This window comes from Drosophila arizonae, chromosome 5 (genome assembly GCF_054131065.1).
Source record: "Drosophila arizonae isolate 15081-1271.41 chromosome 5, UAZ_ARI_1.0, whole genome shotgun sequence".
NCBI classification, from domain to species: domain Eukaryota; kingdom Metazoa; phylum Arthropoda; class Insecta; order Diptera; family Drosophilidae; genus Drosophila; species Drosophila arizonae.
Genome location: NC_142925.1, coordinates 2068878 through 2089942, shown reverse-complemented (window position 1 = coordinate 2089942; position 21065 = coordinate 2068878). Strand labels below are relative to the sequence as shown.

General features: G+C 36.5%; 1 protein-coding gene and 1 long non-coding RNA gene across 31 annotated transcripts in view; one reads left to right on the top strand and one right to left on the bottom strand.

Annotated features, from left to right (window-relative positions):
* The window catches only part of LOC149268364 (uncharacterized), a 117241-nt gene that overhangs the window by 34463 nt on the left and 61713 nt on the right, over nt 1-21065 (top strand). Inside the window, exon 2 of the long non-coding RNA XR_016270622.1 lies at nt 20359-20379. This is a non-coding gene — a long non-coding RNA (uncharacterized LOC149268364). The remainder of the gene's footprint in view (nt 1-20358; nt 20380-21065) is intronic.
* Nucleotides 1-21065, bottom strand: part of brp (ELKS/RAB6-interacting/CAST family member bruchpilot) — a 49979-nt gene that overhangs the window by 19988 nt on the left and 8926 nt on the right. For 12 of the 30 annotated variants that reach the window (XM_089471989.1, XM_089471982.1, XM_089471994.1 and 9 more), the window contains exons 4-9: nt 20771-20887; nt 20510-20683; nt 19882-20138; nt 19568-19814; nt 19450-19505; nt 14647-14700 (exon numbers count right to left, since the gene is read on the bottom strand). In XM_089471989.1, the coding sequence (XP_089328115.1) occupies nt 14647-14700; nt 19450-19505; nt 19568-19814; nt 19882-20138; nt 20510-20683; nt 20771-20887 (905 nt within the window). Of the gene's footprint in view, nt 1-738; nt 2242-14646; nt 14701-19449; nt 19506-19567; nt 19815-19881; nt 20139-20509; nt 20684-20770; nt 20888-21065 lie in introns of all 30 variants that reach the window. The other 18 variants (XM_089471971.1, XM_089471981.1, XM_089471980.1 and 15 more) reach the window with 3 other exon arrangements.

Below are 21065 nucleotides of genomic sequence, written 5' to 3'. Positions count from 1 at the left end.
GTAAATTTGCAAGTATTTTTTTTTTATTAAACGAATAAATAACTAAAATATATATATATTTTTTTGTAGCGTTTCCAACTTGAAGTTCTTTTGCTAAAAAAAAGAAAAAAAAAAAAAAATAAAATAAAATAAGTAAAAATTAAAAAATGTGAAACTAAAAATTTTACAGCTCTTTATTTTTTGTTTAGGTATTTTTTCGTATTATTCTAAATCTTTTTTCGCTACTTTAAAATGGCACATGAAACAAAAGTTCTGCTGCTGTCGCTGCTTCTGTTTACTCTGATGAACTTTTGTTTAGGCTATAACTAATACTTAGGTCATATATATATTTATATATATCTATGTGGTATATATATTATATATGTATATTGTATGTGTAATACTTGGTGTTTTTAATTTTTGGTATTTTTGTTTTAGTTCTAAACGCTTCGAGAACCGTAGACTGCAAATGTCGGGGGCTTTTTTGTTAATAGGGGGGAGCGTTGGGGGAAAAGCGTAAAATGCATCATTTAGTATAAAATTTTATTTGGATATACATAAGTTTAGTATATCCAAATTAAGTTTTTCTTCAGATTACGTTTTTTCTTGAATTCTTTTTGATGGGCATGTATACGATAGTTTTAAATGTGGCTGTTGTAACGAGTATTAACGAGTTGATAGTATCAATTAGTATCGATAGTTATCGTTAAGTATCTAGGAATCTAGGGATAGCGTGTCTACGTCAAATTTAAAACTTACTTGTCGCTTATGCTCTTGCGGCAGTTTCGGATAATCTAAGTCTAGTTTCGAATATGGCAAATGGTGTAGATGATGATGATGTTGTTGCTGTTGTTGCTGCTGCAGCTGCTGTTGATGGCTTTGGTGGTGATGGTGGTTATGATGGTTGTGGTTGTGGTGGTGGTGCGTGTGCGGATATGACGATGCATGCAGTCCGATCGGTACATGATGCTGTTGTTGTTGTAGTGAATGTAGATGCGAATGCGAATGCGGATGCGGATGCTGCAGCGTATCGTAGCCAGCGCCAAGGACATCTCGAGCACTGCTCGCTAGCGTACCGCCAAATGGGCCGCTCGTATTTGCCAACGCTGCCAGCGGATGGGTTTGCAGGTGATTTTGGTGCGAATGCACATGATATTGATACTGCGGATTCATCTGCTGTTGCACCGAGGCCTGTATGTGTGATTGTGGTTGTTGCGATTGTTGTTGTGCTTGTTGTTGTTGCTGCGTGCCCGCGAATTGCTGTTGCAAATTGTAAGATAGCGACGAGCTGGCCGGCGGTGGCATCGAATGCTGCTGTTGCTGATAATACTGCGATATGGCGGGATTTGAGGCATGCAGTGAGTGTGACATGAGACGCTGCTGCGCAAGTGCCGCCGACGAGGACGACGATGGCGGCAGGCCGAGGCCCATGCCTAGGCCCAAATTGGAGCCCAGGCCCAGGCCCAAGCCCATGCCATAGCCGCCCAAATCACTCTGATAGGGATTCGCATAGCCTGTTGTGCCGTACTTGCAGCTGGCTGCTGTTGGGTAGCCAGCCATAAGATTCGATACGGAATAGGCCGGACGTAAGCGCGCAGCTGCCGCAGCGGCGCTTTGCGCTGCCGTCAGCTGCGTCGGCTGCGTTTGCGGCTGGAAGTACATGTTCGGTTGGGATGAGAAGCTCGTCGACATTTGCAGCAGGTTATCGTTTAAATATGACGTCGGCGACGTTGTGTCGCCCGGATGCAGCGTTGGATAGCTAGAGACCACACGACCGGACAGCGGTGTGGTTACCAACGTCGGTTGGCCCAGCTGCCTGGCCTGATGGCTCAGGTTTAAGATTTGTGATGAACGCGATATTGATTTATGTGCCTCGTTCAGCAAATTGACAATGTTCGATGAGCTGGTCTGTTGCAACGGCGGCGCCGGATACCCGTAAATATCGTTGTACATTGTCGCCGATGGCAGACCGGCAATGCTGTAGCGTCGTCGGCGTATTGGCGACGTTTGTTGTCCATAGAACTGTGCTGCTGCGGCGGCAGCGGCTGCAGCGGCTGCTGCTCCTGCTGGATCATATAGGTAGCCGGTTGAGCTCGATGGACCATAGAGATCATAGCCAGCATTGCTGTAGCCCAAATGACCGTTCAATGTCGATGCTGTGGGTAAATAACCAGAGCCGGGACCTAAATTTCCGTAATATTGTCCAATGATATCTGGTAATGGGGGGCTGCTTCCGCTGATGCCCGAGTAGTTATTGTACATCTGAAATGGGCGATTGCGAGATTTTTTGTTGTTGTTGTTGATGTTTTTGGTTTGTTGTCTATAGTTGTTGGTTTTTTGTTTGTTTGTTGTGCTTGGTTTAATTTTCTAACTGTAACTGTAACGTTTTGTGTTTGTTTTTTGTTGTTGATCGTTGTTTTATTTGAGTGTTTAGTTTAGTATTTTTTAAAATATTATTTGTTTAATTTTTAATGTTATAATTTTAATTGTAATTAAATAATTTAGTGTTATTTATCTTAAAACATATTTTTATATATTTTTATTTTTTATTATTTTTTTGTTTTTATTATAATTTTTAAATGTTCATACTGTATTTATTTTATAAAAATCTGTTTAGTAGTTTTTATATTATTATATATTATATTAATTATTCCTTTTAATTTTGGTATTTTATGAGTAGCTTAATTATTATATGTAACGAACGTTATGTATTTTTTTTACTATTGTTTAAATTTGAATATAGTATTTTAATTGTTATTTGTGATGTATTTCGCTTTAGGTATGTTTTTTTCTGTAATACTTATAGTTAAGCTATAGTATTCGTGTTGTATATAAATGCTTGGTATATTTTTGTTGTATTTGTTTAATTGGTTATTATTTGTTATAGTATTAAAAATTTGTTGGTATATTAATTATAGTTAAGGCGTGTTTTTCTCATAAGTTCTCTACAAATTAGGCACTTCTTTTATTCTTTTTATATAGTCACATATATCTAGAATAATATTTAAAATATATTTTATATATAGATAGTAACAATTCATTTTGTACATTTTTGTTGTCAAACATCTTTGCAACCAAAACGATTTTTGCCCGAACACTTACGGACTATTTTGGCCCCATGTATATATATCTTGATACTCATATATGTATGTATATATATATGGAAGGTGATATATACATATATATAATTTGTATTTTTCTCAGAATTTTTGTTGTTTTTCTACAAGTTTACTTAATTCAACACTTTTTGCGCTTAATTTACAATAAGGTTTTGTAATAGCATTAATTTTGTTTCAGTATTAAAAAAAAGTATTTTTTTAGTATATTTTCTAAATGAACTCTCATTAAGTTTCGTTGAGCTTTATTTATGTTTTGAAAAGACTTTCTGTTGGTATTTTCAAATAGTTATTTTGGTATTTTTTTTGGTGAACTGCACCTAAAAGTTCAACAAGGATTTTTTGTTTGTATAGATAGAGTGTGTGTATGTGTATGTTTGAGGGCGTCGTATTGAAGGGGTGGGGGGGGGGGGCGTGGCGGGGCAATATGAAATGTGTGTCACATTTTGTGTGTGTGTGAGAGGTGGAGAGAGAGAGAGCAAGGCAGAGAGAGAGAGAGAGAGATAGAGAGCTAGACAGCCTGGCGGCTGGTATTGCTGTAGGTGTATGTGTGTGTATAGTATTTGTATGTGTGTGTCACACGTTTGCCACGTGCATTACGTCCCTTTTGGTGGGCGTGTGCGAGTGTCTCTGTGTGTGGCTGCTGTTGATTCAATTTGTTGTTGGGGTTTATTTTTGTATGAAAATTGCGTATACGACATGTTTGACGTGGCAGACAAATGCGCTTGGATTCTGATTTCGTTTTTCGTTCTTTTTTTGGTATTTATTTTATTTGTTGTTGTATATATATATATATATACAGATATTTATATATATATATATATATATATATATATGCTTATTTTTTTATGTTGGTTTATTCTTGTACGTAGGAAAGAAACATAAATTACTTATAACAATACATAGTTCAGATGCATTATAGAAATAACGTGCAAAAGTATATTGTAAACAATTGTTTCTGTATGTATGTAGTATATATATATTTGTTTATAAATATATATATGTATATGTATGTTGTTGTGTGAAAAAACAAGATATATATGTATATTTATATAGATATATATAAAGAGGTATATATATCGTATATATTTGAGTAAGTTGAGTTGTTTGTTTGACAGACAGAGTGAGTGTGACAAAGACAGAGAGAGACAGAGAAACAGTTAGAGAGAGAGAGAGAGACAGAAAGAGTGTGAGAGTAAGAGAATTATTTGTTCTTAAGAGACTTTGCGGCTGAGTTTCAAAATGAAATGCAGAAACTTCTGTAGTTTGTGTGAGTGTGCGAGAACCCAACGAGTGTGTGTAAGTGTTTCTGTGTGTTTGTGTGTGTGTTTTGTGGTCTGTTTAAAATAACAATTTGTTGTACAATTTGTATTGCATATTTACAAAAAAATCAAAATAAAAACAAATTATAAATAAATATATATTATTTCATAGGGGTATTTTGAAGGGGGGTTAGAAGTGTTGGTTAGACCTCTTTGTTGTTCTTGTTGTTTGATAAGCAAAGTAACGCAATAAAAACAACAAACTTGAGTAAATGTTATATATAATTAATCATATATATTTATATATATATATAACATATATATAAAGAGCGAGACAGAGAGAGAGAGAGAGAGATAGACAGAGAAAGTGTTTATATAATCATATATATATATATATGTATATATAAATATTTATATATATGTATATATATATAAAGATAATGTTAGAATAGGTACCTATTTGGAGTATAGTATATATACACGTCATAATTGTTTTATCATTTTATCGTCAAAGAGATTTGTCAGTGAATATCTTGCCTATATATAAATTGATATAATTCGTTTACTTCCTTTCGTCTAGCTTTTGACTTTTTTTTCTTACTTTTGTTTTTATTTTTTTAGGTGCGAAAATTATTACAAAAGCATATTGTAAATAGTTGCATACGGTTTTGTTTTTTAATTTGTTTTCAAATTTTTGTTTTCATTTTTTTTTTGTTTTTGCTTCGTTTTGTGTTTGCCTTTAGAACAACAACAAAATATGTGTTTTTTTTTTCATTTTCGGGTTTTATAGTTGATATTTAAAATTGAAAATTTGTTCAATTCTGGAAACAAATGCGTTCAATATTTATTATTTTCTTGATTTTTTGTTCATTTCTTTGTTTTAGTATTTTTGGTATATATAAAAAAAGCCAATTATTGGAGCCATTACAATCGATAAGTTTCGTGGAAAAATCTGTATCTTTTGGCAATAAAATGACAAAAGAATTATACTTGTATGCTATATAAATAAAATACAGTTCACTAATTTGTTTCTTCTTTTTTTTTCATTTAAATAATTTTAAAAAATTTTGGTATTAATTTATATATATATATTTTTTATATATTTTTTTGTTTGTTTTTGGTTTTGTTTGGTTTTTTGTTTGGTTATTGTTTAGATTGCTTTTTATGTGTATTTGTGTAAGTTAAGTTAAGATATATATATGTATATATATTATATATGAATTGTATATTAATATATATAAATATGTATATATATGTTACTTTTGGTTAAGGATTAAACAGCAAGAAAAGAAATTCAAAAAACGTTCCACAAAATGCTACTTAAAAATTGAAAAAAGGTTGCAAACTGTATTGAAATTTGTTGTCATATATAGCTCTACAATTAGCTAAAGAAACTGAAGAAAGTTTTGAAGAAAATAAAATAAAAAGCGTGATGCAATTAAGTGTTTTCCGAAAAGCATTTTTAAGGCAACAGATTTGTGGTACTTGTCAAATTGTATATCAAAATTTGTATGTGCAGATTTCTTACTAATAAAAAAGTCTTAAGCCCTTTTTCCTAACTTGAAAGCTTCTTCATTAGATTGATTTAAGTTTAATTAAATTGATAGAAAACTTAAATTGAAACATTAGACAAATATACTGAATTCTTCTTCTAAGTATTCAATCTCATTGATTGGAGCATTTGAATAGACATTGATTTTAATAATATTCTCTCATAATATATGTTTGATTTATGTGATATAAGAGTAAACCGCTATATTATAGCTACAGTATGATATTTTGATGTTTGAAGAAATATATAATTCATCCAAATCATATGTAACTATATAAAAATACACTGTAATGAGTAATTAAGATTTATATGAAATACTTTAATACTAATTCAATAAAAACTACACATCAATTTTGTATACAAATGCAAGTTTCTCACTTTCAACTGAACTTGAAATATGAAATTAGAAGTTTGCCAGGGAGATCATAAAATTTGTGAAATATATTGTAGATATGCAATATAAAAAGAACGAATAATATATATGTACATATACATAAGTATATGTATATGTATACATGAATAACATTTAATTTGAAACACACGACAATAAACACCAACACTTAGAAAATAAGTTGTTGTAAGAATATATATGTATATTTGTGTGTGTAGGTGTCTGTGTGAGTATTTTAGGTATTACTAAAGGCACGTTTTGGAATTGCGAGTTTAAAGTATAAATTTAGAAATTATGCCAGCTCACACACAGCATACGTAGGAGAGAGAGAGAGAGAGAGAGAGAGAGAGAGAGGTAGTCAGGTGGGCAGATAGAACAGGTGAGCAAGTAAAGTGACTTGCACACTTCAAATAATCCCAAGAACCCACACATACACACAAAGGAAAATAAAAAGCCGTCGCACACACACACACACACACACACACACACACTTATACACATGAGCCCGAAATAACAACATTTTTGGTTACAAGGTTATTATGTATACGTCATGTGTGTCGCTATGTGTGTGTGTGAGAGTGTGTGAGTTTGTGTGTATGTGTGCTTAACAGTAAGTGTTGTTTGTGGGCGTCTCTCTCGCTATGTGTGTGTGTATACAGAGAACAAAATAACGAAGTCTCACTGTTAAGGCTCAAGGGGGATGTTAGCTAGAGCGCGAAAGGGACAAAGAGAGGGAGAGAGTGACTGAGAGAGAGAGAGTCGGCATACCCTCTGCGGCCAGACAAGGGGGCGCTGCTTGAATAGAAATGAAATGAAACACCAAGACAAAGAAAAAAAATGGCAAAGCAAATGAAAAAGAAGATGAAAAAAAAAAACGAAAATAAGCGAAGTAGCTAAAGGCAAGAAAGAGAGAGAGAGAGAGAAAGAACAAAAAATGCCAAACAATAAGTGTGTTAAGTGCAAAAGTACACATGTAGTAGTGTATATATATATGGGTGTCTGTGTGTGTGTGCCTCTGAGTTTTGCTATTTTCATTTGCTGCGTGTTTGGCTCAAATCATGAAAATTAAAAATAAACACATAAAATGAGATTGTAAAACAAGGCTCAACCAGACGCTTTTTATGACTGCCGCCCTATTGGCCACGCCCATGTCATTTGGCAAGTTCCAAATATACATACATATAATGATATATATGTACATATATACTCGAGCTCCCTTTATTTATTTATTTTTTTTTGTTGCAATTAACACAAAATAATCACGTTTCGAGCGCGTTGACAAGGCCAGACGAAATCTCATTTGAGCTTTGGTATCCCCACTCTCTACTCTCACTCTCTATATATATGCTATATATATACCCTATACCCTAATGTCACATTCTCTCAATTGTCGCATCTCACGCACGTGCGATTGCAGTTGGCTTTGTCTGTATGTGTGCGAGTGTTCTGGCCCGACATGAAAGTATTTCAAGTGTTGTTTATGAAGTGCAGAGCACATTTGGTGTGCTGGCATGCAAAAGCCACAGCTTAATGCTGCTGCAAATATACCCTGTAATTAGGCTTGCTACATTTTGATATGTATATAATTTCTTACTTGATTTTTGTAAAATTTTAGAGGTCAAATTCCAAGAGTTCATCTGTTCTAGAGATCCTTGATCTTCTATGGATCGAAGAACTACAAAACTGCTTACACCACGAATTGATTTAATCAGAAGAAGAAAGAAGTATGTAACCCGCTGAGTGGGTTTCAGTTTTTAACTTATTTTTATCCAGCCTAAGAAGTCTTCAAGGTCAAAGGTTTCTCTTATGTTTGTATAAACTATAAATTTTCATTGCCTACTTATTCGGACTGCATTTAAAAGCTGAGAGCTAAGGCTAAAGACTGATCGAACAGATAATTAGTTTTAATGGATTTTAGTAACCTTTTTTACCAAAGGGAATCTTTCAATTTAGGCAGAGATAACTAGTCTTAGATGATGGCTTGGTTTGAGGACTTGATTTGTATTTATCAACTCATAAGCTTATTTAACTTTTATTCCACCACTACTACAATAGATCTGACTCTCTCTCTCTCTCTGCCTCTCTTTCTTTCTCTGTAAGCCAAGCTCCTCATATAAAATCAAGTTTACTTTGATTTTAAACATTTTATCTCAATTGCAGCTAACTAGTTATACTGGGTATCAAGGTGTCATATTACACTGCAAGCTTATTTTCAGAAACACACCAAGGCATATACACACCCCTACACACACACACGCACACACATTCATCCATTCAGTTGTGTCTGTCGCATTTAGAACAATTGAGAAGGGGGTTTGGCTTTTTGCTAATGAGCGGATGGTCGTACGTCACGGACGACTTGCATTGTGTTGAGCGTTGTGCATGTCTGCACGTTCCTCATTTTGAGTAGACACAAAAACACACACAGACACACACACATACGTTCCCTATTGGTGTGTGTGTGCCTGGTGAGCATGCACTTGAGCTCATTCGTTTATATGTTCTTTCCTTCATTTGTTAAGCGTCGATGCCAAATTTCACTAATTACGCATGCTGACCTTTAAAAGGCAAAACCCACACACAGCTAACAGTTGGTGTGTGTGTGGGCTGCACACGCTCGCCCACACACACAGGCGGGCAGGCACTTGGCTGCTTTATCGTTTTACGACTCGATTAGCATAAAAGTATGCTATGGTTTTTAAAGCTCTTTTCTTCTGGCCACAAATTGAAACACAAGTTATGGCCAACAAGCAAAAACTAACTTTAATGCTTGCACAGCCCTCATTACCGCCCCTCGTCTCTCTCTCTCTCTCCCTCTCTCTCTTTCTTCTTCTGCTGTAATTGCGTGCATTGCAAAAAAAAAAAAAAAAAAAATTACTATGCTCATAAATAAAAGCCTTTAAGGCAAGTCCAAAGCAATCCGCAGCTGTTGATACCCTATAGTGATAGTTTACTTAGAGGGGTATATTTAAAAGATTAAAAGCAGGTTCTTAAGCATCTATAGTATATATAGAACGTGTATATACATATGTATGTGTGTGTTTTATAGGAAGCCGTATATCCTCAAAATTCCGAAAAGTGCTATTGAAGGTGTCTATTGGGCAGTTGAAAGGTCAAAGTTGAAAACGTGTAAATATATAAATATATACCATATATACTCAATAGGAGACTGCATATCCTATACTTGAAGTGCTATTGAAGGGGTAGGCTAGGCTAAGCAATGCTGCCTCTGAAGAATGAAAGAAACTGAAATATATGTAAATGTGCCTGATAAGCAGCCATAGCCCCTTAGAAGGCCAAGAAGGTATATATAGTATATAATAATAAATATATACACACATATATACCTTATAGTTTGATAGATTAAAAAAATAAATGCAAATAAATATTTTAAAAAGATTTTGTTGTAAAAGAGAGCATCTCTTAGTCTAACAAGGCCGCTGCGCTTCCCAAAGGGTTGCAGTTGCCTGCCCAACCGTTACGCGCATCGTCTTCTCTCTTTCTCACTCTCTCTCCCTTCCACTCTAGCATTCTTCCGCTCTCTTTTAACGTGTCGCATATATTATGCAGGCGTCGCTGCGCTTGCTTTTTTTTTGTTATTTGATTGAAGGGCAATTAATAGATAGGGCAGGGGCAGGGCAGGAGCAACTATGCGTATTTTAGAGAGTTTTATGTTTAGTGGGGGACAGAGATAGAGATAGAGTTGGTGAGTGTATTTGTGTATGTGTTGTTGGGGTACATTTTGCAGTTGCCAGTTCTTGATGGGCTTTGATATGAAGTTCACTTTGTTTGATTTGATTTGTAATGATGTAATGAGAAACCCGGTTTGATGAACTGAATGAACTGTAGTAGTTGCAGGTATAGCTGTGTGTGTGACATGTGTATATGCATGTGCTTGTCTGTTGGATTGATGTGGCTGACATTTAGTTTTGTTTTGATTTGTTGTCGCTTTGACTTGATGTTGATTGATGGATTGATGAATTGATTGATTGATTGACTGATTGAGCGCATTTTGTTTGTTGTTAGTATTGTTGTTGCTGTTACGATTGTTGCTGTTGTTGCAGCCAACTACAATACCTTATAGTAGACATAGGCATTGTCCATAGGTTTGTGGCTTTGCGCTGTGTTGCTGTTGTTAAATGCCTGAACTTTAAAATGTTGCAATTGTTGTTGCTGTTAGTTTCGTTGTTGTTGGTGTTGCTGCTGTTGTGGCTGTGGCTGTTGCTGCTGCTGCTGCTGCTGCTATGCAAAATAGTGCTGCAGCTGCAGTTCGTTGTACTGAGTCGGCCGCGGCTTGAGGCCTTATTGCTATTTATGTAATTTGAGTTGGCTTCCAAGTTATATATATGTATATATATACATATATGTGTGTGTGGGTGTGCGCGCGTGCGTATGTGTGTGTATGTTTTAGTAATACAATAATAAACCGCTAGCTGTGACTTCCTAGTTACTGCTGTCGGCTGTCTTTGCCCCTCCTGCTGCTGCTGCTGCTGCTGCTGTTGTTGTTGTTGTTGTCTGCCAGACGCAGTTTCCTGCTTCTTAGCTGTCTGCTTAATGTAAATTTGCTGCTCACACACACACACACAGGCACACACGCATAAACAGGCACTTTCGCATGTGTGTGTGTATATATTATAAAAATACAGTACAAGACGTTGGGCGACGACGACGTTGACGTTGACGTTGACTGCGATGTCAGCGTAGGCTATAAGAAAAAAGTTGGTACTGCTGCTGCTGCTTGGTTTGTTGTTCGTTGTTGTTGCTAGTTAATGTTGCTGCTGCTGCTGTCGCAGATTTTCTTCTTTTTTGGCAAAATTTTATTGATTTTTTGCAGAGGCTGGCTTTTTGCTTTTTGGCAAATGCACTTTTGCTCTGCTATTTATTATTATTTATATTTATTTATATATATTTATTTTTTTTATTTATTTCTTACACACACATAGTTTAGTTTTAATATATACAGGCTAAAGGCACAATTTGAAATGCTTTACATCCTTTTGAAGGATTTTTCTTGCTGCTGCTCTTGCTTTCTCTTTCTTTCTTTCTTTTTTTTTTTTGCTCAATGATTCGCGCTCTTTCAGCGTTTGCACTTTTCATTAATTATAATATATATATATGTGTGTATATATATATTTTGTAGATATATATAGATTAATTTATTTTTGTATCATTTAATATTTTTTTGTCACAATTTCCGTACGCGTCGCGCTTTTTGTATTCTTTTCTATTTGCTTTTATTTTTCTCTTCTTTCTACACTTCGTTCCGTGTCTCGTGTTTTGTTAGCTGAAACGTTGCGTATACAACTAAAGGCGCTTGCAAAGCTTTCGCGACCACGAGGCCAGCGACCATTGAGACAATTTGGCAGCAGCAGCCGCAGTCGCAGCAGCAGCAGCAGCATTGGCAAAGCTTCGTTTGAGCTATCAAATTCGGCTCAGCTTCGGTTTAGCTCAAACGCAGTGAAAAAAGAACAACAATAAAGTTGAGGCGTCATGTGGTTGGCTGCATTCGTGTGCTTTCTCTGTGCGTGACGTCGCGCGCACTCTCGGCACTCGGGTCGGTCGGCATTCGGCGTTCGGCATTCGGCTTTCGGCATTTTGTCACTCGGCTGAAGCTTTACAACTTTTGGCTCCGTTGCTAGCGCACAGGCGAAAAGCTTTTACGTTTTACGCTCAAAAGCTGTGGGACACGCGTTGGCGCTGCTTTGCCATATTATTGATTGGCGTCGGCGTCGTGAGCTGACGTCGTGCTTAGCATTTCACTAAACAGTCAAATAAAAGTTTTCGTGATTTACCGTTAGGCCTGCAGTGGCAGCTGCAGCTGGTGCTGCAGCGGCTATCGTTGCTATTGCTGCTGCATTTGACGAACGCAGCAGCGCCTGCGTCTGACATGAATGCAGGTTTGCAGTCGACGTCGCTGTCGCCGTCACCGTTCAGCAGCTGTTTTTGTGCCGTTGCAAATGAAAGCGCAAGTGAGACGTCCTTTCGATTAGTCCTTGCAACACGTACCGAATATTCTATATCAATTTCTTTTTTAGGTTTATTATCTCCCAAAGCATCAATGCGCTCTAATGTAGGCAACTCTACTTATATGCATTTAGTATCAGAAGGATAGCCTGACTCATAGATATCCTCTTTCACTTAAGGACTGCTTATTTGGCAATATCTATATATATAATAGATTACTAAACTATTGGGGCTTTATGTGGGCTTTTCTATAAGAAATTCTCTAATGATGCGAAATATAAAATTGCCCCGATATCTTTTAGTTTCTTTTCATTCTGAATAGGACTATGGGCTTTATTTCTAAGCATACTTGAAGCATCGGCAGTCTAATATTTCAAAATCTTATAAAAGATATTAAGGCTTATTTAGATATCAACTTGTTGTGTGTTATATAATATATTTATATCATCCACTTTAAGCTTTTAGTCAACTTTAAGTCCCTTATTCTAACTTCCTCTCCTATTAAAGTTTAAATTGAATTTCTGCTGACTCTATTCTTAGCGTCCTAGTTTAGCTTATTAGTTTAGTGTGCACATGTGTCTGTATATATCAATATTGATATGCATGTGTCTATGTGTGTGTGTGTATGTGTGTATTAGGTTATGCACTGACACACAAAGCACAGACCACAATCACTAGGACAACATCCGAACAACTGCAGTAAACGCAATGCACTCCATTAGCCAGGGGGACGGAGACGGCGAGAGAGAGAGAGAGTGAGACAGGCGGCGTGAGTGGGCGAGCAGAGGTCTGCTGCTGCCTGTGTGTTTGTTCATATAAAATTGAAATGCAATTGCATGTAAATCGATAAATCAATTTAGAGTCTGACATTTCGAGTGGCGAGTCGAGAGTGGAGAGTGGCCCGGCCAATGATGAGGCTGTGCATAAAAGGATGCCCGCCTGTCTCTCTGTATGTCTCTGTGTGTGTATGTGCGTTTACTTTTGTTTGTCACTGTGCCAGTTAGTGTGCTGCTACTGCTGCTGCTACTGGCTGGTGGGTGATGGCCAGGGGATGGTGGGTAGTGGGTGCTGCTGCTGCTGCTGCCGTCGTTGTTTACTGCGCATTTCCGTTTCCGGCTTTATTCATTTCATTTGCAAGCAGCAGCTCGAAGTAAATGTATTTCGCAGCTAGTAATTGCGGCACAACGACAAGGACCACTCAGTCATTCTCTCTCTCGCTCTCTCGTTTTCAGTTTTTGACAGCAAAATGAATTTGAATTTTCTTTTTTTTTTTTTTGTTGCGTCAAGCCGCGTAATTATTTTATGCCCTGTGGCCGACCAAAGAGCACAGGCTATGCCGGAGGAATGGCCATAGGAGCTGCCACAGCTCGTGCGCCTTGTCCTGCCACAATACACAGAGAGTTGAGGCAAAACGTTTCATGTTTATAAACGAGCTACACCCACGCACACACTCATATGACCCCACCCACCCCCATTATTATTTATGCGTATGTATGGACTTACGCCCAAACCCACTTCTTCAACTTCCGCCCCCTCTTGTGCTTGCTAATTAAAATTCAGGCATTGGCATCGCTTTGCATAGCTACGTAATTTGCTTTGGCCAGGGCCAAACAGCATGAATATTTGAATGTGACTGCCATTCATCGACAGTTTAGGCCAACTACGTGCAACTATGCCAGGTGGCTGGGTGTTGCTGGGTCGATGGGCTGCTGGGTTGCTGAGTGGTTTTAGGTTTGTGCAGTGGTTGGCTTGGTTTTTGCTTCGTGGACTAATGTCTTTTGAGCTATGTTTGGATAATGTTGGCTAAGGCGCTAGCAACAGAGAGACGGCGAGAGAGGAAGGAAGAGAGAGCGGGTAACAAAAGCAAATAGGTATTTTTACAATCGGGTATAGCCGACTGCGGAAATACTCGTTCACAATTAAAGATAATATATTTAGATATATAATTTCTCAAAATTGCAAAGCAAACTTATTTGATGACTTATCTGTAAAGATTGCGATCTTTAAAAGAATTCGAATTTAAAGGAATATCAATCTTTACAGCAGTGTAAATTCATCGAAAATTGTTCTTGAAGAGGATGAGCTTTTAAAGAGGTCAACTATGGAAATAGGTTGGAGACAAGTCTCAAGAGAAAGGTCTCAAGAATCCTTCATATAATTGTTTAAATGCCACCGATTTTCGAAAGAATTCTGTGTAAGATATGGCCTTCTGTTAGACATATTCTTCATGACCCTAGCTATAAAAGAGATTTACACTTTAGGACTATAAATTATATCGATTCTCTACTATAAAGTTCGTGAAAAAACAATGTACCCTCTAGCACTAGCACTATCATGAACGAGCATTTTATAAAACAGGGTATTAAAACAACAACAACTCACCCTCACCCCCTGCTCCTCCTGAGCGTATTTCTTGATTTCACGCTCCAAATCAAGCTGTTGTTGTTGTTGTTGTTGTGGGCCCAGAGAAAATTGAGAAATTGAGAAATATTTGTGTTTTGTAGTTCAGATGTCGGTTCGCTCCAGAGGGCGAATGTATGCCAGAGACAAAGTGGCGCCAGTTGAATGTCCATAAATGTTGTTAATATCAAATTCACACACACGCACACAGACAGAGAGAGAATAGCTAAAATATGCGTGCGCTTAAGTTATGTAAGGTTCCTGGCAAATGGAATAACTTGAGCGCAAGGCTTGGAACTAGCTGTGTGAATGCTCGTAACTATGTATGGGATGGTTTTACAGCTGAGTTGAACATGGGTTTAAGGGCTTAAGATAATACTTTAAGATATTACGCAGATCAGTAAAGTTTTTGCCATAAGGAATCTAAATGCTTTAGTTATAATATAAAGAAGTTGTAAATGTTATTCGATTTAGCAATTGCTAGAAATAGTTTTACGGAACGAATAATAATCTTGATGGAGAAATAAGAAATGGATATATTTCAAGATAAATACTTCTTGTTCATATAGCAATTTTATTTTATTGAAAGGAGTTTAGAGAATACTGCTTTTGGAATCACCTAAGATTGTATATAGTAATATAAGACAGATGTATGAAACATTTTTATATGAGAGAAAGAGAGAGAGAGAGAGAGTTATCTATGAAATGTATAATTCATGCAATTTATGCCACTCGAAACATTTTCTTAGATCTCCAAAATCTTTAGACAAATATAATGTTCAGTTTTACAATGTAATATCAAATTAAAGGAAAAACTGTATGGATAATGGAAACATTTTTATGTATGTGAATATAATATAGAGTCGATATATATATAGATAGACTATACATTATGGATATGAGATATACTATGAAAACTCTATACTACATGTATTAGAGACAACATATGTCATTTTCATCATAGTATTTATAATATCTTCATATTATTTTCATATTCATATTCATACTCATATTTAGATTTGTATTAATATTAACATATTCATATTCTTCATACTAATACTAATACTTGTACTCAAACTCCTATTCATATTTATCTATTGTTATATAGAAAATCTTTGTAACATAGCTTTTACCTAGCCCCTAGCCTACTTTAAGCCGCCTCCTTGAAATCAATTTGCTTGTTCTTTGGATATGCAATGCAAAGTTTGTCGTTTGCTTATCCCCGTTTTCTTGGCTCACTTTTTGTTTACTAAGTATTCGCAACACTTGATGCATATCCAAACAGCGTATTAAAGTTGTGACAGCCTTGGCTAAGAGTTGGGCATCAAACTTTTTGTACAAGATAAGAACTATTAATTAAAGTTGACATAGGCTTTACGTTTTTTGTGCTAGGCTGAAAAGACTAGGCATGTGCATATAGCAAATGCAATTGGAATCGAAACAACAGCAACAGCAGCTGCAACAAGAGCAACATCAAAAGCAAAAACTGACCTCGACCCAGCTAACGGCGCTGATTGCTCGCTTTTGCCGCTGTTGCACGCGTCGTATACGCAACGTCAACTTTTTTAATTGCTCGCCCACTCGTTCGACATCAAAATAAAAAAAAAGAAAGAGGAAAATGCCCACACAACCTAGGGCATTTTTTTTTTTAGGATTTTCCTGTTGTTTGACTGTTGGGCATGTGCAATCGAAATAATCTGTTTATCTTTGGCACCGTTTTTAGCTAGATTTAACAAATCGTATAGAAACGTGAGAGAGTATAGGGTATGTAGATGAAAATGAATCACTATATTATGTCAAAGGTCTATAACTAATATTTAATAATAATAATCACATCATTGACAACTTTTTCATTTCAAATCGATAGCTAACTATTGTCACTCTTGAGTTGAAAATGTTTACTGTTTCTTTGGAAGTTTTTCCCTTGAGTAAATTTGAAGTATCTGAGTAGTTTTCATGATTCTTCGAACTGGATAATAGACTCTTTTTGGTGCAAAATGTATATATTGAAATATACATTGTAAACAGAGTATCTGTCTTGCTTCTTTATATCGATACATTCTCCTCTTACTTAAAACCGATAAATATCGGTAACAGTTTTATCTTTTTATGAGCTATATATGACGACAGTAGTAGGATAACTTCTAGTCAAGCATTCTCAACTAGTGCACTCCAGTATTTTCCCTGCTGCCCGCCATTTGTTGCCATTGTTGTACTGAACTGAAGGATTTTTAATTACAACTGTCTCTGCCTATTTCGCTCGTATTTGGTGTTGGAAAGAAAAATGGAAAATACCAAAACCGGAGACAAATTCATTTCGGCCAACGTCAAATGCCGCCCCAAAGCGTGGCGGACTTTCAATAGCTTCTCGTTATTGTATTTTATTTTCGCAAAAAGAAAAAATATATATAAATGGATAGATAGATGTATATATAGAGTATATATACAATTGAAACAGTTTGAATGCGAGCATTCAAGCTTCCAGTTGATGCGTGAATAAAATGCGAATAAATTGCCAAGTGGGCAGCTAGCCAAGAGCGATGGAAATGGTTCGAATGTGGAGCTGACTTAAATAAGTAGCATATCATATAGCATCAAGGTTATATATATCTATATATATATATATATATATATATATATATATATATATATATATATATATATATATATATATATATATATATATATATATATATGTATATATATTTGTGTGTGCGCGCTCTGTGCAGGCTTTTTATACGGTCCGACGCTTTTGTTGACATGCCCTGGACTACGGCTAGCCTTTATATATGAACTAGGACGACCAAGCCGAAGTGGGGGGGAGAGAGTGAGAGAGTGTCTGTCTTTTAATACATGGCATTATGTATACGCATGTTATCTGTGGCCTGGCATGCGAGTAATTATAGAGTGTGTGTGCATATGTGAGTGCGTATGTGTGTGCGTGTATAATAAGCAGCTGGCCCGCTTGGTACGTCCTTGGGGACAGATGAGTCAGAAATTGTTGTCAAACTGGTTAGGGCAAATTTTCAGTTAGATTTCCCATGAGAGGCACGACACATCTATCCCACAATGGGGGCCAGCTTGCACAGTTGGAGCTCCTTTTTTTTTATGCATACCCTATATATCACATTTTATGGAGTCTATATAAATCACGCAGTTTGGACTGTTGCATAGCTTGCGTGCAGTAAAACGCTGCACTTAACTGATTTAGAGGCGTTTTCAAACAGTTTGAGTTATTTTTATACTCTCTACTTTAATTGGAATGTGAGTATATGTGCTTACATAAAGTCATCATGTTAGATATACCCTGCTTTTATGCCCTGTATATAGGTAATTCACTAAATGACTAATTATACTAATGTCTGGGTAATAAAAAGTGGAATTAATTAAATAAAAGAACACTATTTTGTATTACTATCCCGTGGAGCTACAGAGTATCAACAAGTGAGAGAGTTCTTATGTCTGCAAACTTTTCTGAATAATTATACAATTTAAGAACTGATTATCACATATAGTGTAGGTATTTACGATTTTCTCCAATATACAGAGTATCAAATAGTCGAGCACTTTTTGTTAGCTTATTTTTAGGGTGTCAATAAGTATGAAATATGATGCAAATCGAATGCACTTTGCTTGTTGCATAACTGTGCTAGCAATAAAGTGCCATTAAAACAGGGTCAACACGGGTGGGGGGTAAATGGCAGAAATAGAGAAACTTATGGGCGACATAATGCCGGGGGTATTGTCAAAAACAATGGCAACTGTCTGTGAGATGTACGAAAATTGTATGCAACAAATTGAATTTTATTGCTTGCCCCACATTAAGTTGGGAAAGATACAGAGAGAGAAGGAGAGAGAGAGAGTGGTAGGAAAGGAAAAGGGAGAGGAGGAAAAGGAATAATCAGATACAAAAGACATTGCAACTGATGAAATGACTAACAATAAGTGAGTGTAAATGTGTGTGAATGTGTGTGTGTGTGTCTGTGAGTGTATTAAAGAACGTTTATAGCTGACTCATTTGCAATACGTACAGTGTTTTATCTCTTTGGCATGGGAACAAAATGAAAAACGTTTCAAATTAATTAAACAACAACAAGAAACTAGCTAGCAAAAACATGTCAAAACGATAGAAGGAGAAAGAGAGTAGAGATAGAGAGAGTATATGTATGTGTGTCTGTATTGGTGTGTGTGTGTATGTTCATAAAAAACTCGTAAACAAAACACTACAAACAAACTGCAATGCTAAGAGTTTTAATATTTAAGATTTAAGTTCATGTTAAACTCGTTTAACTGGCAGTTAAGTTCAAAAGCAAAAAAACGAAGCAAAAATTTGTTTTTGTTTTTTGGTATTTTTTTTTAGATCAATGCTAGGCACTACATTATATAGAGCATATATGCGTGTGTGTTTCTGTGTGTGTGTTTAGTATTATTTTGGTATTTAGTATATGTAACAGTTAAACGAAAGTAAAAGCAATTGCAGTCGCAAAAGTTAGGAAAAAATTAAAAATAAAGGAAAAGTTCTATAAAGAAATAGGTATTTTTTGTATATTCTTTTGTTGTTGTGGTATTTAACGTTGGTATTTTTCTTTGTTTTTTTCGAAATCATTGTCACTAGAGCATTTTGTTTGCCGCAAAACGAAAGTTAGAGTTGTTTCTTTTTCTTCTTTTTTTTGTGTTTTGAGTTAGGCCTGGTATATTTTTTTTTTCTTTTAGGCGGACTCAAGATAAGTGTGTGTGGGGTTTTTGTGGTTGGGGAATAGAGAGGGGTCTTGTCAGAGGACTTACCTGTTTTTGTGCCATCGCCTGCATTTGCTGAAACATTTGTCGTTCCTCCTCTTTGCCTGCATACGAATGCATATACCCTCAATTAGAGAGAGAGTTTGGGTGAGAGGCTTAGACTTACCCATGCCTTTGGCTTGCAGCATTTCCAATAATTTTTTGATGCTCTCATCGCGTGCGATTAGCGTCTGCTTCTGCGTCTCCACTCGGCACTCGAGATCCTTGATGGTCTCCCTCAAGATGCTAATCTCACGCTGTAGATGATCATTCTCTGCATAGATAGCCTCCATTTGCTGCTGCATCTCCAGGTTGGGCTGACGCATGCGCAGGCGCAACTCCTCCTCCAGCTGGCGCACGAGCATCGCTTGTTTCTACATATAATGGGAGTTCGTTATAGGCGGTGCTTACTGATTGGCTGCCTGTTCTACTTTGTCTCACCTGATTCTCTGTGCTTAGCAGCTTTAGCTGATCATTGATCATACTGTACTTGGCGCTCTCCTCTTTGCGCAACGCTCGCTCTTTCTTCAACTCTGGCGACCAAAATGTTTTGATGCTGTGCATCGAGCTGCCCAACTTTTGATTCGTCAATTCCAGCTCACGTTTCAAATTCCCCAGCTCACGCTGCAAATCCGTGTTCTGATGCTGCAAATCACCTAAATAGGCGCGATCCGATGTTGGCATGCCCGTATTATAGCCTAATTATGGATGAAGGGAAAAGGGGGCGTTTATTAATCGAGAGAATTAATATATGTAAGAATATATATTATATATTTTCTATTATTATTCTTTGGATATCCTTTTAGTATTTATTTGATTATAATTTGTGAGTCATAGAATTTATGTATTTATTATTTAGTATTTTTGTTAAATTTTATTTATTCATTTTTACTAAAAATTCTTCTTTATATTTTCCAGAAATTCATAGGACTAAATCTGGTAAGCTCCTTTTCGGTTTTTATTGAATTTTAGTATTATCTTCTTTTACAAATAAACTTCGATTAGATTTAGAATTTTCATTCATCTCCCAAACTCAAAATATACATCTCATATGATTAGATAGACTTACCTCCTAGCGCACTGGGACTTTGTCGCGCCGAACGGCCATAGAGTTCATCCTCCAGGTACAGGCCCCTTTCCAGGGATCTGTCCCTGGAGCGATCACGTGGCTCTCGTATGGGTATGAATTCCCGATCATGCGGATCCACAAGTCCGCCACGATCGAGCGACTGATAGCGGGTTCCTAAAGTTAATATATAGATAAACAGTTAATATGGGCGATAGTTAGAGAGCATTTGATGATGGTTTGTTGCACGGCTTTGGTTATTACTTGGATAGTCCATGGCATGTGACATCGGTGGTCTGCTGGCGCTACGGCTGCGATGATGTCCCGCCCCGGCGGGACTTGTTGGCTCATCCATGTCGCGGTAGTATGGACTGCCCATTGCTGAAATTCACATAGAATTCATGACGATGATCAAATGAGGATGAGGTTTTGGGTTCGTTTTCGTTTTGTTTCTCTTTTCATTGGTTGTTTGAATGTGAGTAGAAACGATAATCGAAATCATAAATGAACTGGTTCACATGTTAAACCAAAGAGCTTGAACTAGTTTTTGATTCATTCT